The sequence below is a fragment of the Melanerpes formicivorus genome, unplaced genomic scaffold (assembly GCF_026170545.1).
Source record: "Melanerpes formicivorus ecotype bairdi unplaced genomic scaffold, bMelFor1.0.p_v2 SCAF_95, whole genome shotgun sequence".
Taxonomy (NCBI): domain Eukaryota; kingdom Metazoa; phylum Chordata; class Aves; order Piciformes; family Picidae; genus Melanerpes; species Melanerpes formicivorus.
Window position 1 is genome coordinate 1615738 of NW_027142447.1, and position 26899 is coordinate 1642636.

At 49.9% G+C, this 26899-nt stretch overlaps 1 protein-coding gene and 1 long non-coding RNA gene across 2 annotated transcripts; one reads left to right on the plus strand and one right to left on the minus strand.

Moving 5' to 3' along the window:
- Positions 1-23344, minus strand: PLA1A (phospholipase A1 member A). The gene is made up of 11 exons (XM_068165937.1): positions 23172-23344; positions 20301-20502; positions 18037-18214; positions 11456-11564; positions 10418-10519; positions 9061-9150; positions 7201-7368; positions 6104-6193; positions 5551-5659; positions 2747-2911; positions 1-475 (listed from the first exon to the last, which is right to left on the minus strand). Exons 1-11 carry the CDS (start codon positions 23242-23244, stop codon positions 391-393), a joined length of 1371 nt encoding a protein of 456 aa, XP_068022038.1. The 5' UTR covers positions 23245-23344; the 3' UTR covers positions 1-390.
- On the plus strand, positions 2062-14157 carry LOC137455276 (uncharacterized). The gene is made up of 3 exons (XR_010990810.1): positions 2062-2246; positions 11933-12472; positions 14031-14157. It is a non-coding gene; the product is annotated as an uncharacterized lncRNA (long non-coding RNA).
- Positions 23345-26899: the final 3555 nt, after the last annotated feature.

A 26899-nucleotide genomic window follows, 5' to 3' on the forward strand; every position in this document is an offset into this window, starting at 1 on the left:
CTCACCTTTAATATGAAGGTCTCAGGACACTTTAATATAAACCACAGATGAATCATCCCACTGCTCCTGTTGTAAGGAGAGATATTATCTCCTCCTTTAATACAGATCCAGACCTGCAGGTTAAATACTCATCTTCAGAGCTGGGTACAGAACCTGTGAGATGAAAATCCCAATCCAGTCTTTTGACTGAGAGCTCTTGCTGCAGCCAGTCAGCCTCGTACTCAGCAGTCTGCTGCACGTTCCTGTGCCTTGGCATCCTGTCCCTAATGCAGGAGGTAAATAACCCATCTGGTTTTATGGTCAAAGTATCATCTATGAGCAGAGAGCAGCAATAGGTGCTGGTGGGCTTCTTTCCAGTTTGGGGTAAGCCTGTGTGCTCTGAAGGCAGTGCTAGGCACAAGGAGTGGGGAGCTCGTAGGAGACATCTGTGTTGCCAGGGAGGGTGAGGTTCCAGGGCAGGCATGACATTGTCCGACTGCAGGAAGAGCACAGGGAAGTCAGGCTGGGTGTTAGCAGGTGGAGGTTGATATTCTAGCACAGAGGCAAGCAATGCTGATGGCCCTTGTGTTGCCTTGGCAGAGGTATGATGAACAGGGTGCTCTGCCCTGACTGGGATGAATTGGCTGGAGGGTGCATATGGGGCTGTGTCCTTCACCTTTCCCCTGCCTTCTCCTAGCAGTACTCAGTTGCTCTGAGTGCTCCCATTTCGATGCTAAGAGTGTAGTTGTGAACCTCTGCAATCCTACAGCCTTCTACCTCCATCACAGCCAAGTGCAGTGCTTCTAGGTGTTCAGGTTAGCACGCCTGCAAAGCAGTGTGCCCTGCTGCCCCATTCACAAGTGATAAAAACCATGCATCTGCACAGCCATCCCGACTTTGGAGTGCTTAGCTTATGCTCAAGGCAGTGCCAGTGTTTGCCATAAGAATCCTTCTTTTTTTGTTGTTGGTTTTTGTTTGGTTGTTTGGTGGTTTTGTTTGGGTTTGGTTTGGTTTTGGTTTGGTTTGGTTTGGTTTGGTTTTCCTTCCATATCTGGGCTCAATGGGTACGTTTTTACCGCCTTGTGCTTGAGTCTTCTTACTGCCCATCTGAACATGAGCCTAGTTTTCTCTGCTTTGGGATACCCACTAGCTTGCTTCAGCCTGGAACCATCCTAAGAGCCCATTCAGAAGCAATGTGGAGAGTTTAATGCATTGGTGTATAGCAGTGCCATGGACAGTGGCACTGAGTGCACCCTCAGCAGGTTTGCTGATGACACCAAGCTGTGTGGTGCAGCAGACAGCTGGAGGGAAGGGAGGCCATCCAGAGGGACCTTGACAGGCTGGAGAGGTGGGCACAAGCCAACCTCATGAGCTTCAACAAGACCAAGTGCAGGGTCCTGCAGCTGGGTGGAGGCAATCCCAGGCACAAATCCAGGCTGGGCAGGGACTGGCTGGAAAGCAGCCCTGAGGAGAGAGACTTGGGGGTGCTGGGGGAGGAGAAGCTCAACAGGAGCTCTCAGTGTGCACTTGCAGCCCAGAAAGCCAATCAGATCCTGGGCTGCATCAGGAGAAGTGTGGCCAGCAGGGCAAGGGAGGTGATTCTCCCCCTCTGCTCAGCTCTGCTGAGACCCCACCTGGAGTACTGTGTCCAGTTCTGGAGCCCCTATTCCAAGAGGGATGTGGAGGTGCTGGAAGGTGTCCAGAGAAGGGCCACAAGGATGAGCAGAGGGCTGGAGCACCTCTCCTGTGAGGACAGACTGAAGGAGTTGGGGCTGTTCAGTCTGGAGAAGAGAAGGCTCTGAGGTGACCTCATTGTGGCCTTCCAGGATCTGAAGGGGGCCTACAGGAAGGCTGGGGAGGGACTGCTCAGGATCTCAGGTAGTGATAGGACTAGGGGGAATGGAATGAAGCTGGAGGTGGGGAGATTGAGGCTGGAGGTGAGGAGGAAGTTCTTCCCCATGAGAGTGGTGAAGCCCTGGAATAGGTTGTCCAGGGAGGTGGTCGAGGCCCCATCCCTGGAGGTGTTTAACACCAGGCTGGATGAGGCTGTGGCCAGCCTGATGTAGTGTGGGGTGTCCCTGCCCATGGCAGGGGGGCTGGAACTAGATGATCCTTGTGGTCCCTTCCCACCCTGACTGACACTATGACATATCCAGCTGGTTTTCCCTGCCTGCAAGAACTTTGGATCTGCAAAACTCCTCACAAGAATTACGGAGAAGACTGTCATCTCTCTCAAGATGAGAAGGACTTGGCTGCTTCTGCTCTAGGTAAGGCAGTTGTGGCTGAAGACAAACACTCTATGATGCTTGGCCTATAAAGTGCCAGACTGGTTGTCTTTAGCCAGAGCACTTCATAAATCTTTGCAGTATAGGAAGCAGAAATGCACAACTACTTTTCTGTTGTCTTATCCTGCAAAAGGTTTGCCATGTTTCATCCAGGGACCTATTATAGACAGGGGTAAAGATGGAGAAAAGGAGAAGCAAGGAGCAAAGGAACAAATTCTAGTTGGTACAAACTTTTGTCATCCTTTGTGACTTAAGCACCTCCAAGGTGCTGGGGAGGGGGGCAGCCCTTTCCCTCCTGTGGCACAAAGCTTTTATCCTGTAGAAAACTCCTAGAAAAGTAGCTTGGTAGATCCTCCCTCACAGGTAGGTTATTTACAGGTGATGAGGGAGACCTTGTTATGTGTCTGTGTAAACAAGAGAGAGAGAACACGCATTGCTCCCACAGGCCCAGTGGACCCCAGTGGGATGTGCCTGTGACTTACTTGCCGTCGAGGGGCAGTTGGGCTGCGCAGAACTTGCCGACAAGGAACGACTCGTCCTTCCTCCAGAAGCGATTCTTGGGGAGGTACTTCAGAGTCACACTGGTGACCTGGCAGAGGGCTACTCTGTGGGCCAGCAGCCGTTTACCCATCTCCTGCTGCTTAGGGCTGCAAGGCAGGGTGAGAGATTTGAGGGAGAGCGTTTAATCGACCGGCACGTGCAGGCTGTGTGCAGCAGTGCTGAAACACTGGAGGAACCTGAGGCAGTGGTCTTGAAGGGCTCTTCCAACCTGGTTTATTCTATTATTATCCTGAAACCCTCCCACCTTGAGTCCTGTGTCCAGTTCTGGGCCCCTCAGTTTAAGAAGGCCATTGAGACACTTGAATGTGTCCAGAGAAGGGCAACGAGGCTGGGGAGAGGCCTTGAGCACAGCCCTGTGAGGAGAGGCTGAGGGAGCTGGGGTTGTTTAGCCTGGAGAAGAGGAGGCTCAGGGGAGACCTTATTACTGTCCACAGCTACCTGAAGGGAGGTTGTAGCCAGGAAGGGGTTGGTCTCTTCTCCCAGGCAACCAGCACCAGAACAAGAGGACACAGTCTCAAGCTGCACCAGGGGAGGTTTATGCTGGATGTTAGGAAGACGTTCTTCACAGAAAGAGTAATTGGCCATTGGAATGTGCTGCCCAGGGAGGTGGTGAAGTTACCATCACTGGAAGTGTTTGAGACTGGATGTGGCACTTGGTGCCATGGTTTAGTTGATTAGATGGTGTTGGGTGATAGGTTGGACTTGATGATCTCAAAGGTCTTTTCCAACCTGGTCTGGTCTGGTCTGGTCTGGTCTATTCTATTCTATTCTATTCTATTCTATTCTATTCTATTCCATTCCATTCCATTCCATTCAATTGCATTCCATTCCATTCCATTCTAAAAATGGTGTGGCCAGCAGGACTAGGGAAGTGATTGTGCCCCTGGACACAGCACAAGTGAGACCACACCTTGAGTACTGGATCAAGTTTTGGGCACCATTACAAGACATTGAGGTGCTGGAGTGGGTGCAGAGAAGGGCAATGAATCTGGTGAAGGGTCTGGAGAACAGGTCCTGTGAGGAGTGGCTGAGGGAATTGGGGTTGTTCAGTCTGGAGAAAAGGAGGCTGAGGGGAGACCTTCTCACTCTCTACAAGTTCCTTAAAGGAAATTGGAGCCAGGTGGAGGTCTGTCCCTTCTGCCTATTAACAAGTGATAGGATGAGAGGAAATGGCCTCAAGTTGCACCAGGGGAGGTTTAGATTAGATGCCCATTCACCACTCTGAGCTTGACTGCACTGGAGGGCTGAGCTTTGCCTGGAGTGTGGAAGCTTGTTTGCTGCAGTGAGTATTGAAAGGCATATCATCAGGTTTAGGCTCTCAGCTCTGTGGGATTATTGCTGTAAGCTTTTCAGTTTAGCCTTGTGCTTCTTAGGAAGGCACTTTAATGAAACACAGCTGCTGCTCTCGCAGGGTAAGGGCATCTCTGGGTAGCTTACCCTGCCATAACTCTACTGTCTCATTAAAACAAGGGTACAGCAAAGCCTGGGGATTGCCTGCTTGTCTCACTTCCCCAGGCAGCCTTTCTCTCCGGCTCTCACATGCCTCCCCCAGGACAGCTATCACATCCTGCGTCTGACAACTGCAAAAGGAAGTGTCTTCATGCCTCCCAGAGTAGACCGAGGCCCCTGACTTGACCTAGGTGTCGCTATTTCCTCCCTCCTACATCTCTGGAAAAGGCAGACATGAATTCCAAGCCGACAAGGGGTTGAACAGACTGAGCTCCACCAGGCTGGAGTACAGCATTCAAAGTGCAGTGCCTGGCCAGCAATCTGAAGCAGCAGCACAATGAGCTTCATGTCACAATCTCTTGGCTTAGCAGTAAGGACTGTGTGAGAGCCAGCACCAGAGCCCCATGATCCTAGGAGAGCTGGCTCAGGATCTTTAGCCCTCCTCTGCTTCCTGAGGCAGCCGGCAGTGTGTGCTAGCTACAGATCTGCATTGTGGTTCCCAGCCCACAGCAGCAGGCAGGAAAGTGTAAGAAGTGAGGAAGACATCTTAGGAAAGTTCTGTGTGCTGGAGAGATCCCTTGTGGTAAGGGCTGTGGAACAGGAGTCTGGGTCTGGTATTCAGACACTCTTTGGAGGAGGGTAATGCTTTCAAGAGAGATCTGTCTGTCTACACATGGGGTCTTGTTCCTCTCCCCTCTGGACTTCTCCCTGCAAGGGTGGCTGGGTGCTCTGCTGCATTAGTGCAGAGGCATCAAGCTACTGAACACATTTCTGACTGTGGAGAAATGCACTTGTCTCCCCTTTGCACCTGCAGTCCTGTTGGCCATCAGGAGAAATGTCTAAGCCACCAAGTCCATCAGCCTGGGACCTCTACTGGATGGGGTCTTGCTGGAGCCATGACTGTCTGGCAGAGTAGAGCTGCTAACTGTCTGGCAGGGGTTGCAGTTTGAACTGGCACTAAGCACTGGTATGGTGTGGAAAAGGAACCATCCTAGCAGCACAGGAAGTGTGCAGGTCTGGGGGGACTCCACAGTACACCTACTGCTTTGCATGCTCAGGGAAGAGGTGAACCTAGCCAGATGTACCAAGTAATGGTAACACATGTCTGACTGATTGTGGAGAGCATTTAGGGTGGAGGGACTCAAGAGGCCAAGATGTTCATCACACAGTGTCTGCACTCAGGGAGCTAAGCTATTGTGCTGTTCCTGGACTGGTACAAACATCCTTACACACCAAGCTGGGGTAAAACGAGCCAGAAGCATGCACTGTCACTCACATGGTGATCTTGGCTGTGTCCTGGGTGCTGTTGCTGCAGAAAGTGATCTCGATGCTGGTGACTTTGTTTCTTTTCTTCTGCAAGTGGAACTCAACAAGGCTGTGATGGACTGAGCAAAGTATGTGGGGAGTGAGGGCAGGTGCTTCCAGTTGGATTTACTCCTCAAATAAAAGCCTCTAGCACTCATTCCTTGGGCTCACCAGCAGAAAGGTTAGACAGACATAGGAAAGGGAACTAGTCTCTGTGGTATGAGAGGCACAGTGGGCAGGTCTGCATACTCCAGTGTAAAGAGAGGCATTTCTACTGCCCTTTACTTCAGCCCCAAAGCCATGTGGCTGTCTTAACCCAGAGCTGTGCCCACACAAATAAACCTGCTGGAGAGGGCTTTATGGGGAAGATGTGTAGGGTTATTGCTCTTCAGCTCTGTGTGTCAGTCTGAGCCACACCAGCTGATTCTGGTGGGGGTGGTGAGTTGTAGCTATTTAGCCTCCCCAGAAAATTTGCCTTACTTGGTCACCTTCCTTCTGCCTCATTTTGTCTCCTTGCTACTTACCACAGAATGGGGCTGAGGGACTGGTCATTAAATAAACCTTCACTTCCTTGGGCAGGTTTCTCATGTTGATACCTGCCTGCTCCAGCAGACCTGCAGGAGAAAAATAGAGCCAGTGCAGGGAAAGCCATAAATGACCCAGAGCAGAGAAATAATTGGTTCCAATCCACCTCCACTCATCCTGCCCAACTCCACTGTCTCAGAGCAACCCATGCAAATGAGAGGAAGCCCATGTTTGAGGTGTCATGCTTGACAGGTTAACATCCCCCTCAGCAAAACTATTCTAGCTACCCCAGGTAACCATCATCAGAGGACCCCTTGGTGGCTTTGTTTCATTCCTCTGCTAAGAAACTCTGTCATCAGTTGCACCTCGTGCAAAACAAGTGGGACTGAAGACTACCAGGTGTTCAGTTAGCAGGAAACTTAGTGCAAGTGTAAATGGCAATGCAAACACAAAGTGTTAGGAAAGTGGACTTCTGGACCAAGTGAGACCACTCTAACTTGAGGCACCTGCATGCTGTCAATGTGGCTTGGTGAGACGGGGAAGAGGTGGCTGATCTGAGAGCACACGTATCAAAAGAGGCCTCTCATTGTGTTCATCTGGTACCAGACTGCAAATAGCATCTCCTCATCTTGCAGCCTGCAGCCTAAATGAGGCAACTATTACCTTCTCCCTGCCCAGGGAGTTTGTGTTTTGTGTGGCCATGGCAGAAACTTATGAGAAGGAGGTGACTTGGCAAAAGCAAGTGGTATGTAGGGGAATATGACTTCAGGCTTGGGGCTGTATTTCCAGGTGCTTCTCTAAACAAGACACCTTCTAAGCTAAGTCTCCACTTGTTCTGGAGACTCAACTCATTTGTGGGCCCCATTACCTATTTAAAGGTTAGAAGTGTTCAGGATGCTGGTGTTCTGCCCTGGCCAGCACAGCATCTTTTAAAGCATCTCTAATAGAAGCCTGACAACTAAAGTTTCTCACTGTGCCCAAGGAGATCCAAAGCAAATCCTGCACAGAGGAATCTGAACCATGTGCTGTGCTCTGCAGTGAACAGCCCTCAGGAATGTATCATCTACTCTAAGAAGCCTTCCTGCTGGTGCAGTACCTATTCTGGGACAGGAGGACAGGAAGGGGTCAACGCAGTCCAGGCAATGACCGTTTAGGAAATCTTGGTAACTTGCACAGGGGAATGCTATGACTGGACAGGAGTGTTCCAAGGCACTGACATAGAGGTGTACTGCCCTCATGTGATCACAGATCAGATACTTGTATCCTGCAAGAAAAGAAACAGATGCAGAGATAAGCAGCCATAAGCCATTCCCTTGGCTTCAGCTTTATCATGTGTTCCCAAGGACCCGAGAGGTAGGATTCAGAATGGGACAGAACAGAACAGAGTAGAGTAGAGTAGAGTAGAGTAGAGTAGAGTAGAGTAGAGTAGAAATAGAAATAGGAATAGGAATAGGAATAGAATAGAATAGAATAGAATAGAATAGAATAGAATAGAATAGAATAGACCAGGTTGGAAAAGACCTTCAAGATCATCAAGTCCAACCTATCACCCAACACCGTCTAATCAACTAAACCATGGCACGAAGTGCATTTGATTCTACAGCCATCCCTTTCCCATTAAGAACATTTTGCAGAGCATCTTTGCAGCTACAAGCCCAGACCCAACTGCAGGAGGAGTTATGCAGGAAGTTAGAAGAGTATGCCCCAGACTAACAGAGTCCCTCAGAGGAGGGAGGATGACAGGGCTGCCATTTCTCCCATCAGTGTACCACTGATGAGGCCCCAAGCTCTCTCTGTAGGAGTACAGTAACTTTGACTCAGCTGTGAAAAGTGAGGTACCATAAGTGTCCCCTGAAACCTAACCCTCAATGCAGGCTGCTCATCCAGCCACACTCTGAGTCCTGTGTCCAGTTCTGGGCCCCTCAGTTTAGGAAAGATGTTGAGATGCTGGAAGGTGTCCAGAGAAGGGCAACAAAGCTGGGGAGGGGTTTGGAGCACAGCCCTGTGAGGAGAGGCTGAGGGAGCTGGGGTTGCTTAGCCTGGAGAAGAGGAGGCTCAGGGGAGACCTTATCACTCTCTACAACTCCCTGAAGGGAGGTTGTAGCCAGGTGGGGGTTGGTCTCTTCTCCCAGGCAACCAGCACCAGAACAAGAGGACACAGTCTCAAGCTGTGCCAGGGGAGGTTTAGGCTGGATGTTAGGAAGAAGTTCTTCATAGAGAGAGTTGTTGGTTATTGGAATGTGCTGCCCAGGGAGGTGGTGGAGTCACCATCCCTGGAGGTGTTCAGGAAGAGACTGGATGGGGTGCTTGGTGCCATGGTTTAGTTGATTAGATGGTGTTGGGTGATAGGTTGGACTCGATGATCTTGAAGGTCTCTTCCAACCTGGTCTATTCTATTCTATTCTATTCTATTCTATTCTATTCTATTCTATTCTATTCTATTCTATTCTATTCTATTCTATTCTATTCTATTCTATTCTATTCTATCATAGCTGACTATTCAGCCACACCACTTACCACTTTACAAGTCCTATTCTTCAGAGGGAAAAGGCAGTAACCATTCAAGCTGCCCCTCTGAGTGCAGACACAGCTTGCAGCACAAAAGCAAGTAGAAGCTTTTGCTGGTAGTAGCTAAGAGCCTTTCTAGCAAAAACCTTTTCTGTGTTGATACAAACTCTACAGTTGCTGGGGTTTTAGCTCATACAGAAGTGTCACCCAAACTATGTTTTGTTAGGAGACACTTGACCTGCGTGTGATTTTCATTTTAGCTGCTTGCTGTCCAGCTGAGAGGGGAAGGAAGTCATGAATCTCGCTGCCACGTGTCAGCAGAGATACGTGATGTTTCACTCTGATGTCTGCCCTAACATGTGCCAGGGGACCTGGTTGCCAAACATTATTTTCACAGGTGGCCTTAATAGCCATGAAAGTCCTTTTCTTGGCCACAGAGTGTCCTCACCTGCAGAGATGAAGCGAGGGCATCCTGGCTGATCTCTGCCTCCGTTAACGAAGTAATCGACGTGGCCTACAGGAATCCGGATCCCAAAATCTGAAAGGAGGTGAAATGCCACTTCATAGTAGGTGATAGAATGAGAGGAAATGGCCTCAAGTTGCCTCAGAGGAGGTTTAGAGTTGATATTAGTAGCAACTTCTTCACTGAACGGTTCTCAAACACTGGAATAGACTCCCCAGGGAGGTGTTTTGAATGCCCATCCCTGGAGGTGTTGCAAAGATGCAGAGATGTGGAGCTAAGGGACATGGTTTAGCACCAGCCTTGGTAGAGTTAGGTAATGCTAGGAGTTGATGATCCTAAAGATCTTTTCCTACCCAAAACAATTTGCAGAGGGACCTCGACAGGCTGGACAGATGGGCAGAGTCCAAGGGCAGGAGATTGAACACACCCAAGTGCCAGGTTCTGCACATTGGCCACAACAACCCCATGCAGTGCTACAGGCTGGGGTCAGAGTGGCTGGAGAGCAGCCAGGCAGAAAGGGACCTGGGGGGACTGGTTGATAGTAGGCTGAACAGGAGCCTGCAGTGTGCCCAGGCAGCCAAGAGGGCCAATGGCATGCTGGCCTGCATCAGGAACAGTGTGGCCAGCAGGAGCAGGGAGGTCATTCTGCCCCTGTACTCTGCACTGGTTAGGCCACACCTCGAGTCCTGTGTCCAGTTCTGGGCCCCTCAGTTTAGGAAGGAGGTTGACTTGCTGGAAGGTGTCCAGAGAAGGGCAACAAAGTTGGTGAGGGGTCTGGAGCACAGCCCTGTGAGGAGAGACTGAGGGAGCTGGGGTTGCTTAGTCTGGAGGAGAGGAGACTCAGAGGAGACCTTATTGCTCTCCACAACTACCTTAAGGGAGGTTGTAGACAGGTGGAGGTTGGTCTCTTCTCCCCTAAGTACTCTGTTGTTGCATCAGCTGTTAAACTGTTGGTTTCCTTCTGTCATCTTCCACCAGAGCCCTTTTTATTTCAGGTGGGACATAGTAAAGTATGAGCAGACATGCAAAGTGCTTCCATGTGGTAAAAGCCATGCTAAGCTGATTCTGCATTAACTCCTTCTGCTGCAGCAAGGTTATGGAAGCAATTATTTGCTGGAAGATTGTCCTCTGTCCAGTCTCCACTGTCACTCTGAAGTGCTCGGGGATAGAGATGCCTGACAACGAATTCATCACTAAAGCCTGTCTAATAAGAGGCATCCCCAGAATGAACCTGAACTCAGGCTGATCTGGCATAAAGGGCACAGTGACCTACACACCCCTTAGCTATAACAACAGCAGGAAGAATAGAGGTACAGGCCAAAGAAGATAGAAGCCAGCTTACTGTCAGCATCGGTATGAATGGCTTCCACAAAGAGGGCATCCCCGGGATCCAGGCGTTCCTCAGGGCTAGCTTTGGTGTACTTAGGACCTGCAGGATCCAGGCCTGCAATGAAATCAAATGTCTCAAAAAGTGCTCTCCAGCCCCACTCTTTCCCATTTCTGGACCAGTGATTTCATCCATTTTTACATGTTACTAGGCAGAAGTAATAAATTATTCCCAGGTCACACTCATTATGCTCCAGGCTGGTTTCTGCCCCACACTAACTTCTGCCACAGCTTCCTTACTTTGGTCTCCATTGTTTCACTTCCCTTTACCACTTCTCTACCTCCAGATTCTAGGCAGTAAATCTGTGACTGAGCTTCAAATAGTTCTGGCAGAGTAAGTAAAGAGTGTCTTTTGGATTTTGGGTGAAAGGTGGTTGTAGCCAGGAAGGGGTTGGTCTCTTCTCTCTAGCAACCAGCACCAGAACAAGAGGACACAGTCTCAGGCTGCACCAGGGGAGGTTTAGACTGGAGGTTAGGAAGAAATTCTACCCAGAGAGAGTGATTGCCCATTGGAATGGGCTGCCCAGGGAGGTGGTGGAGTCATCATCCCAGGAGGTGTTCAAGAGGAGACTGGATGGGGTGCTTGGTGCCATGGTTTAGTTGATTAGATGGTGTTGGGTGATAGGTTGGACTCAATGATCTTGAAGGTCTCTGCCAACCTGGTTTATTTAGAATCCATTTAGAATAGAATAGAATAAACCAGGTTGGCAGAGACCCTCAAGATCATCGTGTCCAACCTATCATCCAACACCACCCAACCAACTAAACCATGCAACCAAGCACTCTACTCTACTTTACTCTACTCTACGCTACTCTACTCTATTCTATGAGGTGTGGAGGGGACTAATTGATGGCACCTAAGAAGAATTACATAAGCTTGGACCTAATGAGCATTTATGCCATTAAAAGATGACTATGGATGACTTCCTTTCCTTGCTCTTCCATTCTCTCCCCTGAAGAGTGGGTGAGGAGCCCAGAATCAGTTTTCTGATACCTGTTATCCGTCCCAGCTGCCCGCCGTGGAAGTGCCCCACGAGGCCCCCGACGTGTGCACCAAGGCTTACCCCAATGATGTGGATGGATGTCTTTGAGATTCCCAGGGCCTGCAGAAATATAAAGCAACGTTTGTGTAGCAGAAGGGTGAAATATCACAGTATCACACAGTATCGCCAAGGTTGTAAGAGACCTCGAGGATCATCAAGTCCAACCTGTCACCACAGACCTCATGACTAGACCATGGCACCAAGTGCCACATCCAATCCCCTCTTGAACACCTCCAGGGATGGTGACTCCACCACCTCCCTGGGCAGCACATTCCAATGGCTAATGACTCTCTCAGTGAAGAACTTTCTCCTCTCTCTCCAGGAGGCCACCCTGTCCCAGCCCACTCAGCAACAGGGATTGCTTTTGAGGTGCCTGGAGAGAACCAAACTGATGTGGGAATATGGGTGTTGCCCTTTTTCTTTTTCAGAGTCTTTCTTCAGCTCTTCAGATGCAAACCCAACTGTACCCAGGTCAGTCAGATGCTCCTGTTCATAACTACATAGCCCATAGCTTCTCCTTCAGCTTCAACTTCCCTCTGTCAGCTCAGTGTCCCACATTCTCCTTCTGAGAAAAGCGGAGACGTTCTTTTTTCCCCCAACTTTTATGTCACCATTGTAACAGTGCCCTGAGCAGTGTTTGCTTTTCAGAGATTAATGATTTGTCCATGGGCTGAGCTGCCAAGTAAACCACAGCCACCAAGACCTCACGTGAGAAGACCACACCCGTGGGAATTTAGCTGCCTGCAGGATGGTCTGCATGACTCAGTACTATACAGTGGGAGAGGCAAGAAGAAAAACCCTGAATGAAATGTATGAGGCAAGGTGCTGGAGCAGGTCTAAAGAAGGACAATGAAGCTGGTGAAGGGCCTGGAGAACAGGTCTTGTGGTGAGCAGCTGAGAAAACTGGGGCTGTTTAGTTTGGAAGAGATTGAAGGGAGACCTTCTCACTATCTCCAGCTCCCTGAAAGGTAAGGGGGGGGGGGGGGGGGGGGTTTCTTTCTTTTTTTTTTATTTGTGCCGAGCTGAAGGAGGAGGTAGCCAGGCTAAGGACAATAAGGGAAAGTGAAAGGGAGTTAGATTTGTGGGAGAAGGCTCTGCACATCTCCCCTGCTGAGGGAAGGGTCCCTGGAAACAGAGAGGGATGGATACAGGTCCCTGCCAGGGGTGGCAAGAGGAATCCACCCCGACCCTCTCCTCCTCCTCCTCTGCCCTTGCATAATAAGTATGAGGCCCTGCAGGCTGACGGCAGGGGGGATGAGAGGGCTGAGGCTGAGGAGCAGCCATCCAGAGGGGAGCCTAAGGCCAAGCAGTCCCCACCAGCTATAACGACAACCTCCGGGGAGGAGCCTAACCCCAAGCAGTCCCCACCAGCCATAACAACCAGCTCTGGGGAGGAGCCTAAGGCCAAGCAGTCCCCACCAGCTATAACGACCAGCTCCGGGGAGGAGCCTAAGGCCAAGCAGTCCCCACCAGCTATAACGACCAGCTCCGGGGAGGAGCCTAAGGCCAAGCAGTCCCCACCAGCCATAACGACCAGCTCCAGGAAGCAGCCTAAGCCCAAGTGGTCCCCACCAGCTATAATGACCAGCTCCACTAAGAAAAGGAGAAGGGTTATAGTTGTTGGGGACTCTCTCCTGGGGGGTACTGAGGGACCCATATGTTGTCCCGACCCGTCCCACAGGGAGGTCTGCTCCCTACCAGGGGCACAGGTTAGGGACATCGCAAGGAGACTCCCTAAATTAATCCAGCCCACTGACTATTACCCTCTGCTGGTGATACTGGCTGGGAGTGATGAGATTGACAGGAAGGGCACCAGGGCGTTTAAGAAGGAATTCAGGGCCCTTGGACAATTGATTGATGGGGCAGGAGCTCAAGTGGTGTTCTGCTCAGTTCCCTCAGTGGCAGGGAGGTACACTGAGAGGAATGGGAGAACCCACACCATCAACAATTGGCTCAGGGGATGGTGCCAGCAGCAAAACTTTGGGTTCTTTGACCACGGGACAACTTTCACTGCACCCGACCTGCTGGGTCCCGATGGGGTGCATCTATCTAGAAGGGGTAAGAGAGTCCTGGCACTGGAGTTGGCAGGGCTCATTAGGAGGGCTTTAAACTAGGTCTGAAGGGGGTGGGTGAGGCAATCGGTCCCTCTGCAGAGGTAAGAGTAGGGCACAAGGTAGGGTCAGTTGAGAAGTCAGGAACCCAGCTGCGATGCATGTACACCAATGCACGCAGCCTGGGCAACAAGCAAGAGGAGCTGGAGGTCCTAATCCATCAGGGTGACTATGATGTAGTCACCATCTCAGAAACATGGTGGGACAACACCCATGATTGGAGTGCTGCACTGGGGGGCTACAGGCTCTTTAGGAGAGACAGGCGAGGGAGAAGAGGAGGAGGGGTGGCTCTGTATATTAGGGAGTCACTCTCTGCCACACAACTTGAGGTGGAAGATGAGGGAGTTGAGAGCCTGTGGGTTAAAATCAGAGGGCAGCCTAACAAGTCTGATATCCTGATTGGAATCTGTTACAGACCACCCAGCCAGGATGAGGAGGCTGATGAAGTGTTCTACAAGCAGCTGGAGGCCGTCTCAAGATCATCAGATCTTGTCCTTGTTGGCTATTTCAACCTCCCAGATATCTGCTGGGAACTTCATTCAGCAGGGAGGAGGCAGTCCAGAAGATTCCTGGAGCGAATGGAGGACTGCTTCCTGACACAGCTGTTAAGCGAGCCTACCAGGGGACAGGCTCTGCTTGACCTGCTGTTCTGCAATAGGGAAGGGCTGGTGGGAGATGTGATCGTGGGAGGCTGCCTAGGGTGCAGTGACCACGAGATAGTGAAGTTTTCAATATGCAGGGAGATTGGGAGGAGCACCAACAGAACCTCCACCTTGGACTTCCGAAGGGCGAACTTCAGCCTGTTTAAGAAACTTGTCTGCAAAGTCCCCTGGGTACCAGCCCTCATGAACCGAGGGGTTCAGGAGGGTTGGACCTACTTCAAACAGGAGCTCTTGAAGGCACAGGAATTGGCGGTTCCCACGTGCCGGAAGGCAAGCCGGCGGGGAAGGCAACCGGCCTGGATGAGCAAGCAGCTCCTGGAGGATTTAAGGGGGAAGAGGAGGCTGTATCACCTTTGGAAGGAGGGGAAGGCTTCTCGAGGTATGTTCAAGGAAGCTGTTAGATTATGTAGGAATAAAATTAGGGAGGCAAAGGCCCAGCTGGAACTGAAGCTGAACACCTCTGTGAAAGATAATAAAAAGCATTTTTATAAATATGTTAACAATAAGAAGAAGGGCAGGAAGAACCTGAACTCCTTATTGGACCTGGAGGGGAACATGGTGACTGAGGATGAGGATAAAGCTGAGGTCCTGAACACCTTCTTTGCCTCAATGTTTAACAGCAAGGCAGGAGTTCAGGACGAGTGGCCTCCGGAGCTGGGCGATGGGGTCGGGGAGCAGTGTAATGCCCCGGTAATCCATGAGGAATTAGTTCGGGACCTGCTGAGCCACTTGGACACTCACAAGTCCATGGGACCGGATGGGATCCATCCCAGGGTGCTGAGAGAGCTGGCAGATGAGCTGGCCAAGCCGCTCTCCATCATTTTCCTCCAGTCCTGGCTCACTGGTGAGGTCCCAGATGACTGGAAACTGGCCAATGTGGTCCCCATCCATAAGAAAGGTCGGATGGAGGAACCTGGAAACTCCAGGCCGGTCAGCCTGACCTCAGTGCCAGGGAAAGTGATGGAGCAGATTATCCTGGTGGCAATAACTGCACCTGAAGGATGGCCAAGGGCTCAGGTCCAGCCAGCATGGATTTAGGAAGGGCAGGTCCTGCCTCTCCAACCTGATCTCCTTCTATGATCAGGTGATGTGGGGCAGGCTGTGGATGTGGTCTACCTGGACTTCAGCAAGGCCTTTGACACTCTCCCCCACAGCAAACTGCTGGCCAAGCTGTCAGCCCCTGGCTTGGACCACTACACTCTGTGCTGGGTTAGGAATTGGCTAGAGGGCCGGGCCCAGAGAGTGGTGGTGAATGGTGCCACAGCCAGCTGGCGGCCAGTCACCAGTGGCATCCCCCAGGGATCAGTGCTGTGATACTGTGATACTGTGAGTCTCTTCTTCCTAGTGACAAGTGATAAGACAAGAGGAAATGGCACCAGGGGAGATTTAGGTCGTATATTAGAAGAAACTTCTTCCCTGAAGGGATTCTCAAGCACTGGCTCCCCAGGAGGTGGGTAAATCCATATCCCTGGAGGTCTTTGAAAGACTCAGAGATGTGGTGCTGAGGGACATAACTTAGCACTGGACTTGGTAGTGTTGGATAATGGTTGGACCCAATAATCTTGAAAGTCTTTTCCAACTGAAATCACAGTATCACAGAATCAATAAGGTTGGAAGAGACCTCAAAGATCATTGAGTCCAACCTGTCACCACAGACCTCATGACTAGACCATGGCACCAAGTGCCACATCCAATCCCCTCTTGAACACCTCTGGGGATGGTGACTCCACCACCTCCCTGGGCAGCACATTTCAATGGCTAACAACTCTCTCAGTGAAGAACTTCCTCCTCACCTCCAGCCTAAACTTCCCCTGGTACAGCTTGAGACTGTGTCCTCTTGTTCTGGTGCTGGTTGCCTGGGAGAAGAGACCAACTCCTTCCCAGCTACAACCTCTCTTCAGGTAGTTGTAGAGATCAATAAGGTCTCCCCTGAGCCTCCTCTTCTCCAGGCTAAGCAACCCCAGCTCCCTCAGCCTCTCCTCACAGGGCTGTGCTCAAGGCCTCTCCCCAGCCTTGTTGCCCTTCTCTGGACACATTCAAGTGTCTCAATTGATTCTATGGTTCTTTGATTCTATATCCTGGGACAGTACTGAGGCTTATGAGAAAAGAATATAGTCTTTTGTGGAGTAGTGCTGCAGGAGAAGCTGGCTTACAGCTCAGCACAGACACTGAATGGGTGGTGGGGACACTGCCCAGCTCAGTCATTTGTTCACTGTCTGAAGTAATGAGAGGTGTCCATCCTTTCCCCCTCCCTGCTAGCCCCCATCCCATCCTTCTAATGACATATATCAACTGCAAGGAATCTGAATCAGAGAATATTTAGGGGCTGGAAGGGACCTTGAAAGATCATCTAGTCCAACCTCCCTGCCAGAGCAGGAGCACCTAGAGTAGGTCACACAGGAACATGTCCAGGCGAGTTTTGAACGTCTCCAGAGGAGACTCCACAACCTCTCTGGGCGGCCTGGTCCAGTGCTCTGTCAACACTGTTGCCATATTTCTGGATAGAAAGTCATGACTTTGCACAACATGGGGCAGGAATCTAGGAACTCGTGTTGATCAACAGCCAGCTGAACATGAGCTGGCAGTATGCCCAAGTGGCCACAAAACAGCATCCTGGCCTGTATCAGGAATAGTGTGGCCAGAAGGAGTAGCCAAGTGATTGTTCCCCTGTACTTGGTTCAGATGAGGCACTATCCCTATTACAGGAGGGATGTGGAGGTGCTGGAATGTATCCAGAGAAGGGCCACAAGGATGATCAGAGGGCTGGAGCACCTCTCCTATGAGGACAGACTGAAGGAGTTGGGGCTGTTCAGTCTGGAGAAGAGAAGGCTCCGAGGTGACCTCATTGTGGCCTTCCAGTATCTGAAGGGGGCCTACAGGAAGGCTGGGGAAGGACTTCTCAGGATCTCAGGTAGTGATAGGACTAGGGGGAATGGAATGAAGCTGGAGGTGGGGAGATTCAGGCTAGATGTGAGGAGGAGGTTCTTCCCCATGAGAGTGGTGAAGCCCTGGAATGGGTTGTCCAGGGAGGTGGTTGAGGCCCCGTCCCTGGAGGTGTTTAAGCCCAGGCTGGACGAGGCTCTGTCCAGCCTGATCTAGTGTGGGGTGTCCCTGCCCATGGCAGGGGGGTTGGAACTAGATGATCCTTGTGGTCCCTTCCAACCCTGACTGATACTATGATACTATGATACTATGAACTCATGTGCTGTGCAGCCTGGCTCTGAGGTGCAAGCATCACACCAAGCATTCACACATGGCTGATTAACACAAAGATATCACCCTCATTGCGTGCTGTTCATCTGTACTGTGCACAAATGAACTGAGACATCTCTGGGGACTTGCAGCTACTGGAAAGTATATCTGACACCCAAAGCAAATATAAAATACCCTCAACCCCAAGCTCCCTGGACAAAATTTCCAGGCAGAGGGAAAAGACTTGTCTAGTGAAGCATGAACTTGAGAAAACCTAAGGTACCCTTCAGGTGTGTCCTGCTCTGGAGAGGCAGCTGACAATTGGGATGTTTTTCCAGACCATCTGAAAACTCAAGAGAAAGGAGAAAGAGAGTGGCATGCTCAAGCCTAGACTAAGAGAAAGGGGGAAAGGAAATCTCTTTGCTGCTATGCAATGTTCACTCTAGAATAAAAAGCCTGCTTGCCCAGCTCCTGGAGACAGCAGAGGGTGAGCAGTTCTTTGGATTGAATGCAAGAAGAATGCTCTCTGGCCATGCTCCCCACCACTGGAAGCACAGAGTAGCTTACCAGGAGCTTGCTGATGAATTGTGAGATGGAGAGGGCGAGCTGTGTGACGTTTTCCACCGCAGAGGGGTAGGCTGCCGTAGATCCATAAACCCAGTCTACTGCAATCACATTCACCTGGCTTGTGTGCAGTATGGCATTGACAAGCCCTTCAATCCAGGAGGGTTTGGTACCCAAAGCCCTGTGGAATCATCAGAAACAACTATGTTAGGTGTCTTCCAAAGCAGGGCACGTGCCAGTATGTTGTTCACTGATGCTGGAGCCTCACATGTCTCAAAGGAAGCTGCTAGACAGTACCTGACAGTGCCATGTGCCAGACACATCTGCCATTTATTTGTGGTGATGTAGTAACACTTGCCAGAATGAGCTGATTCAGTAGAGAGCCAGATATTTCAATGAATAGGACACTTGTAGGGCTGAGATCTCAGACTTGGTGTGGTGCTTCAGTTAGCCACCACAGAACCCACCTGGAGTAAGTGAACTGACGACGAAGACCTGGACCCTGCTCTGCTACCAACTGGCAGGAAGTCCTTGGCCAAACCACCTAGACTTTCACTGCTGCATTTTCAGTTAATTCTAGAGAGCAAAAAATAAATATATGCCAAAAAAATCAAGGTAAACTGAGGGGGCTGTGTTCTACCCACTTCCCCTAACACCACCTGGTGAGGGGTGTATAGAGAGGCCTCGAGCACAAGCCCTATAAGAAGAGGCTAAGGGAGCTGGGGTTGCTTAGCCTGGAGAAGAGGCGGCTCAGGAGAGACCTTATTGATCTCTACAACCACCTGAAGAGAGGTTGTAGCCAGGTGGGGGTTGGTCTCTTCTCCCAGGCAACCAGCACCAGAACAAGAGGACACAGTCTCAAGCTGTGCCAGGGGAAGTTTAGGCTGGAGGTGAGGAGAAAGTTCCTATCCCAGACAGAGTTGTTAGCCATTGGAATGTGCTGCCCAGGGAGGTGGTGGAGTTGCCTTCCCTGGAGGTGTTCAAGAGGAGATTGGACATGGCACTTGAAGCCATGGCTTAGTTAGTCATGAGGTGTTGGGTGACAGGTTGGACTTGATGATCTCTGAGGTCTTTTCCAACCTTATTGATTCTATGATTCTATGAGGGCAACAGCTGCTTTTCTGAAAAGACCCTGCCACATCTAATGGTATCATCCTGGTCTTCTATGCACTCTCCATTCAGGCTTTTGCACATCAAACTAAACAACATTACGTGGTCACACGTGGCTGAAAAATAGCAGAATAAAATCAGCTTGCAGAATAGTGAGGGCTTAAAAAACATAAACAGCCAACAAACAAGAAACCCCCAACAAGCAAATGAGCAAAACAACAGCAACAATGCACATCCCTACAGCTTCAAGAATAGAAGCATAATGTGCCTGGCAGGGATTCTAAATGGCTGACCAGTGCAGGCTGTTGATAAATCAGGACATGCACTCCAAGGAGAAAATCTGAAGGGACAAAAATCTTGAAGAAAATACTTACAAAATAAAAAGGTTTAGAGAAAGAAAGAAAAGGAAAGAGGTAAAGGAGGAGAACATTTGAGAATGAGCAAGAGCATGAGAGAACAAGAGAAAGAAAGAGTCTACTTCCCTAACTTATTTTAGGCTCCAAAAAAACCATAAACCAGAGACAAAACAGGCAGTTGGTCACAAACTAAAGGACCTGAGGGTGTGTTGTCATGAGGGCTGTCAGCAGCATTTTCCATGAATAGAATAGAATAGAATAGAATAGAATAGAATAGAATAGAATAGAATAGAATAGAATAGAATAGAATAGAATTAACCAGGTTGGAAAAGACCTTCAAGATCATCCAGTCCAACCTATCACCCAACACCATCTCATCAACTAAACCATGGCACTATGCACCCCATCCACTCTCTTCCTAAACACCTCCAGTGATGGTGACTCCACCACCTCCCTGGGCAGCACATTCCAATGGCCAATCTCTATTTCTATGAAGAACTTCTTCCTCACCTCCAGCCTAAACCTCCCCTGGTGCAGCTTGAGACTGTGTCCTCTTGGGGTCCATGCCCGTGGCTCGATTAACAGTGTGCCAAAAAATCCACAGGTTCAGTTTGGGGCTGAGCTCTTCTGACTGTTCTTAGGCCATTTTATGCAAGAAGCCACTGTTGGGCATGCTAAGAAGGTCAGCCAGTCAGGATGTCATGCCAGCCCCACCCAGCACTTAAGGAGTGCCCCAGCACTGCTTCAGCAGTGTTTGACTTAGCAGTAAATGCTTAGTCACAGTGCTCTTCTTTAGTTCACCTGAAGCCATGGATTATGATCTTCGTTTCCAGGCTACTATTGAAGCTGCAGTTCTTGATGTCGTCATCAGCTGAAATCAGCTCCCCACAGCTGGGGCTTGAGGAAGTAAAGAGAAGAAACTGGACCTTAAGTTTACTGCCCCGTAGGAAATTTGCTGTCTGGAAGTCAGCGCAGTGATGCCCCAAGAGCCTGTCTGCATTCCCTACAACGAGAGGGAGTGAACAGCACATTTAGTTGGTGGCTGTGCAGTGGAAGGAAAAAACCCCACAGTCACTCATCAGGAAAACAAAGGTAGCAGCCTTGCTTCTATTCAGAAAGATGAAAACCATAGAACACCATCTCAAATCAGCCTATTTTGGAAACTTCACCTGTCTGGTAAAATTCTTTCTGTCCTTTGATGGAATTCTGGCTGAATGTCATGGTAGCTCTGACTTCTGTGAGTTGTTTTACTGATATGTGAGTGCCATTCTCTGCTGGTCTTGTTTTTCCTAACTGGCCCCACATGCCAGCTGCTAAATGTATGAATGGAATGGAATGGAATGGAATGGAATGGAATGGAATGGAATAGAATAGAATAGAATAGAATAGAATAGAATAGAATAGAATAGAATAGAATAGAATAGAATAGAATAGAATAGAATAGACCAGGTTGGAAGAGACCTTCAAGATCATTGCGTCCAACCTATCAACCAATCCAACCCACCTAAACAACTAACCCATGGCACCAAGCACCCCATCAAGTCTCCTCCTGAACACTTCCAATGATGGTGACTCCACCACCGCCTTGGGCAGCCCATTCCAATGGGCAATCACTCTCTCTGTATAGAACTTCTTCCTAACATCCAGCCTAAACTTCCCCTGGCGCAGCTTGAGACTGTGTCCTCTTGTTCTGGTGCTGGCTACCTGGGAGAAGAGACCAACCTCTGCCTGTCTACAACCTCCCTTAAGGTAGTTGTACAGAGCAATAAGGTCAGCCCTGAGTCTCCTCTTCTCCAGGCTAAGCAGCCCCAGCTCCCTCAGCCTCTCCTCATAGGGCTTTTGTTCCAAACTCCTCACCAACTTCGTTGCCCTGGTCAGAGTGGCTGGAGAGCGTCCAGGCAGAGAGGGACCTGGGGGTACTGGTCGATGGTAGGTTGAACATGAGCCTGCAGTGTGCCCAGGTGGCCAAGAGGGCCAATGGCATCCTGGCCTGGATCAGGAACAGTGGGGCCAGCAGGAGCAGGGAAGTCATTGTGCCCCTGTACTCAGCACTGGTTAGGCCACACCTCAAGTCCTGTGTCCAGTTCCAGGCCCCTCAGTTTAGGAAGGAGGTTGAGTTGCTGGAACGAGTCCAGAGAGCTGGCTGTGAGATCTTTTAAAAAGTGGTTGTCAGCAAGTAAACCACCACTGAAATTTGATATTTCTCCCTACTTTCTTGTAGAATTAGAAGAAGGCACCAGCCTAATTTTCAGTGGTATCAAAGGAAGAAATAGACAGGACATGGCTGATGACAAAATCTGTCAATGGTCATTTCCTGACTGATTCATTTATGGGCTGAAAATGCTTTATAAAAAGGCAGGCAGATACTGGAAAGCACTTTGGTCTGGACAAAAAAACAATCTCAAAGGTGTAGCTGGTAAGAAACTGAGGAAATTTAGGCTGGGAAGCAAGTATAGAAGTATAGCAGAATGTTTATCTAAGTTACCTATAGGAGAGGGGGATTCTCTGCCTGTTGTCATAGTATCATAGTATCATAGTATCATAGTATCAGTCAGGGTTGGAAGAGACCACAAGGATCATCTAGTTCCAATCCCCCTGCCATGGGCAGGGACACCCCACACTAGATCAGGCTGGCCAGAGCCTCATCCAGCCTGGGCTTAAACAGCTCCAGGGACAGGGCCTCGACCACCTCCCTGGACAACACTGGCTGCTATTTTGAAGGTAAGGTGCTGCATTTACTGAAGGATTAAGAGGGTGAAATTTAATCACCTGCAATGAGCAGGAAGCCAAATAATTGGTCAAACAATCCCTTCTGACCTAGAAAGGGTTACTTTATGAACAGGTATAGCAGCATCCAGCTGCAATGGGAATGCGTGCACCTTCCCTTTGCTGGGCTGGAGGAAATGAAACACCTCTGCACCTGCATGTGCAATGCAATAAAGATAAAGATAAATTTGAAGAATCAACCAGCTTTCTAACTGCTGGCTGCTACCACAGAAGGTACTTTACACTAACTGAAGCAGAACTGGCCTAAGGGTTAGCACAAAGGGGAGTGAGAGTCAGCACTCAGCTTGTGACATGCGACTAAACCTTACCTGAAGGCAAGAGAGGAGGAGATGTTCTCTGAGATCAGTTCAGCAAAACCAGAGCTCATGAGCCAGCTTGACTAGCAAGGATAGGTTCAGTGCAAGCATGGTGCATATCAGAAATAGTGTAAGGCAAGGGGGATTTTGAGGAAAGGTGAGGCAGGAGGTGCACTGCTGTGAAGCTGCAGGTGATGTGGGACTGCAGTGGTGATCACAAAAGCCATTTTGTTGACAGTGCAGTTAAAGAAATGGAAGTGTGGAGTCCTATTTACTTTCCCTCAATTACTACAGATTACACTTGCTAAGCTTTGAAAGCAGGAGATGCCAGTGCCAGAGGTCAAGTGGTCCCTCTTCTGCTTCCTTATACTTCCAGAATAAACCCGAATTATTCTTTTAAATCAGGTTAGTGGAATTAAATCACTGAGATAAAGAATGATCCTTGCTTCTCCTCTTTCCACTTTCTCCTGGCACCTAACTAGGTTACAGGCAAGGACCTCTTGACAAACAGGTTATGTAGGGAGAACTGAATTCAGACCCTGCTATGTAAAACCTGCAATCTCTGGCCAAACACTCACGTTTCTCTTACCTGCTTTTGCTGAGCTGAGCAGCCAGAGGACGGCAACAACAGCGAACGGCTTTCTCTTCAGATCCCGAACCATTTTCCTGTTAGTCCACTACAAGCACAACGATTGTACAGGGGGGAAGCGCCGTGGTGGGTTTTCCCTCAGCTTCTCTCTGTTTAATGATTGTCGAAAGCACAAACACTGAAAATTGGAGCGCTGCTAACCGCTGATACGCATCCAGGTTCAGAACAGACACTGAGGCTGCGTGAAGACCCAGGGGTCTGCGTTGCGATGACATCAAAGAGAATGCGGACCGGTGCCAGTGTGATTCCCTAGCTTCCCTTTCTCCCGCTTCTAGCGGCAGGTACTGACAGAAGCCGATTTTCCCCAGCGGAAGCCATCAAGGCTCATCAAGGAATGTTTGTGCAACTGAAAAGCCCGCTTAATGACTCGGCTGCAGTCCCATCTCCCCCCAGCTTGTAGAGAATCTGGCACCAAAGCCGTGGACAGAGCTGGACCGGCTTTGCCCTCCTCACCCATATCAGGGGGGACAGCATTTGGTAAGACTCACGGCCTCGGCTGTGCTGGGTGTGTATTTTACCCCCGGTAATTACGCTTGTAATTGCAGTTGTATTTACTTAGATCTGTGTAGCGATTCCTGTAGCTTAGTGCTCATCACCGGCAATCTTCAAGGAGCTGTCTGCGTTCCAAGTGTAAATAACCCATTTTCAGAGTATCACAGTGTAACTAAGGTTGGAAGAGACCTCGAGGATCATCGAGTCCAACCTATAAACACAGACCCTGTGACTAGACCATGGCACCAAGTGTTTGTGCACCTGCCTGCTGAAATGCAACTGGACCTGCCTCCTATTGGACCTATAGCAACACATCTTAATTGGCAGACCTAATTGACAGAGATAAGCTGCACCTAGCCCCTCGGATCTCTGAGGACTGGCTAGGACATAGGGAGATTCGTTTGTGTTCATGAGGTCTGGGCGAAGGGTACAGCGCTGGGATGTATCACAGTATCCCAGTATAACTAAGGTTGGAAAGGACTTCGAGGATCATCGAGTCCAACCTCTCAACACAGACCTCATGACTAGACCATGGCACCAAGTGCCACATCCAATCTCCTCTTGAACACCTCCAGGGATGGTGACTCCACCACCTCCCTGGGCAGCACATTCCAATGACAAACAACTCGCTTGGTGAAGAACTTTCTCCTCACCTCGAGTCTAAACCTCCCCTGGTGCAGCTTGAGACTGTGTCCTCTTGTTCTGGTGCTGGTTGCCTGGGAGAAGAGACCAACCCCTTCCTGGCTACAACCACCTTTCAGGTAGTTGTAGAGGGCAATGAGGTCACCCCTGAGCCTCCTCTTCTCCAGGCTAAACAATCCCAGCTCCCTCAGCCTCTCCTCACAGGGCTGTGCTCAAGGCCTCTCCCCAGCCTCATTGCCCTTCTCTGGACACGTTCAAGTGTCTCAATGTCCTTCCTAAACTGAGGGGTCCAGAACTGGACACAGGACTCAAGGTGCAGCCTAACCAATGCAGAGTACAGGGGCACATTGTACACCAGGGAAGGGTAGCTTGGGAGCGGTGGAACACTGGGACAAGTAGCCCAGGAAAGTAGTAGAGGCCCCATCCTTGGAGACATTCAAGGTCAGGCTTGACTGGGCTCTGAACAACCAGATATAGTTGGGGATGCCCCTGCTTACTGCTAGGGAGGGAGTGTGTGTGTGGACTAGATGACCTTTAAAGGTCCCTTCCATCCCAGTGCATCCTATGATTCCATGATCTCCTACTAAATGTACCCCTCACTTCACACAACAACAATCAAGAAGTTGTGTGCTCTTTTGAGGAACCTCTACCCTTATGTGACCATCAGACAAAGTCTGTGTCAGCAGAGGAATTCACTGGCTGCTGCTTTGAGAAAAAAAAAGATGCTGACAGTCCCTTCCTCAAGGCAAATTCTCACTTTAGAAGTCACCTAGTGAACCAGTTCTAGCAAGTGACAGGGTTAGGGTGCTTTATTTATCCTTGCCATCTAGGCCTGTCTGCTAAATTCTGACTAGGGACCTTAATTATCACAAGCCTGCACAGGAAAGCCACGACAGGAACATTCTTACCAGCTTTGCAGCTGTGTTTACCTACTGCATTGGTGTCTCTTCCCTTTAGCTCTACTTTTGGTCAACTTGCCTTAACTGCCCAAAGAAATTGATGGGACTGAAGTAGAATGTGTCTTTACCAATGAACATGCTGCTAGATGAAACTTAAGGTAACAAAGAGAGGACCAGGAAAAAATGGCTGCTCTCCATCCCTAGGCACACTTCAACATCTACCCTGTGCTCTGGCAAGGGCATTATTGCAGCAGACCATCCCAAAACACATCTAAGTAAGTGAGCTAAAGGGAAAGGGGCAAGAGGATGGGGCCAGACTCTTTCCAATGGTGCCTAGCAACAGGACAAGGGGAAAGAGGTGACCTAATTGTGGCCTTCCAGTATCTGAAGGGGGGCTACAGGAAGGCTGGGGAGGGACTGCTCAGGATCTCAGGTAGTGATAGGACTAGGGGGAATGGAATGAAGCTGGAGGTGGGGAGATTCAGGCTGGAGGTGAGGAGGAAGTTCTTCCCCATGAGAGTGGTGAAGCCCTGGAATGGGTTGTCCAGGGAGGTGGTTGAGGCCCCATCCCTGGAGGTGTTTAAGCCCAGGCTGGCTGAGGCTGTGGCCAGGCTGATCTAGTGTGGGGTGTCCCTGCCCATGGCAAGGGGGTTGGAACTAGATGATCCTTGTGGTCCCTTCCAACCCTGACTGATACTATGATACTATGACCAGACTATGACTCTCAGGAATGTGACCTTTTTGCCTGCAAATAACAGAAAGTCTCTGCATCCTCATCACTGATGTCTCCATGAATTAGCAAGGTCTCCTTCAAAGGCAGCAGGAACCATGAGTAGCTGGGCACAATCTGAACTTTTAGGATAGTGCACAGGCTTAATAGGCTACCATCATGATCCAGTGGTGAATACTTTGGCAGAAGTTAACCCCCCTGGCTTTCCAGCGTGTCCTCAGATCAGAGGGCATAAGGGCAGCTGAGCTTACCTCCTGAGTGATGCCCAATTGCATCTTAAGTATCACTAACTTAACATTCTTGGGAACAGAATTAAGACTCAAATGCAGGCAAGTGCCTTTATTTAACAAGCAACAAGTATAGCTACCATGGGGACCTGATCTGTAGGGAGCACCATGTCACAACTGTGTGAGTAGGAGTGGGAGAGGCAGGCAGGACAACGACTCTCCAGGGTGGTGGCAGCATCTCTGGGGTGGCAGCAGCTAGCAGAGATCACCAGCAGCAGTTCTCCTCCAAAGTTCTAGCAGCAGCAGGCTGTAGATTCCTTTCAGCAGGTCCTCTCAGCCGTCCTTGACAGACTCACCTCAGCACATCTTACCCAGCGATTCTTTAGCATATCTCAGAAACAACCAGGTTGGAAGAGACCTCCAAGATCAGCAAGTCCAACCAATCACCCAACCCTAACTAACCAACTAGACCATGGCACTAAGTGCCTCATCCAGTCTCTTCTTAAACACCTCCAGGAACATCCACCCCACCACCTCCCTGGGCAGCACATGCCAATGGCCAATCTCTCTTTCTGGGAAGAACTTCTAAGATCAAGTCTAAACTTCCCCTTGCACAGGTTGAGACTGTGGCCTCTTGTTCTGCCACAGGTTGCCTGGGAGAAGAGATCAACCCCCACC

Excerpts from the sequence above, each read along its gene's own strand:
- PLA1A (XM_068165937.1), bottom strand. The coding sequence starts at position 23,244 with ATGGTTCGGGATCTGAAGAGAAAGCCGTTCGCTGTTGTTGCCGTCCTC. Across the intron at positions 18,215-20,300 it reads ATCATAATCCATGGCTTCAG|GGCTTTGGGTACCAAACCCT; the intron begins GTGAACTAAAGA and ends ATGATTCCACAG. Across the intron at positions 2,912-5,550 it reads GACACAGCCAAGATCACCAT|CCCTAAGCAGCAGGAGATGG; the intron begins GTGAGTGACAGT and ends CCTGCCTTGCAG.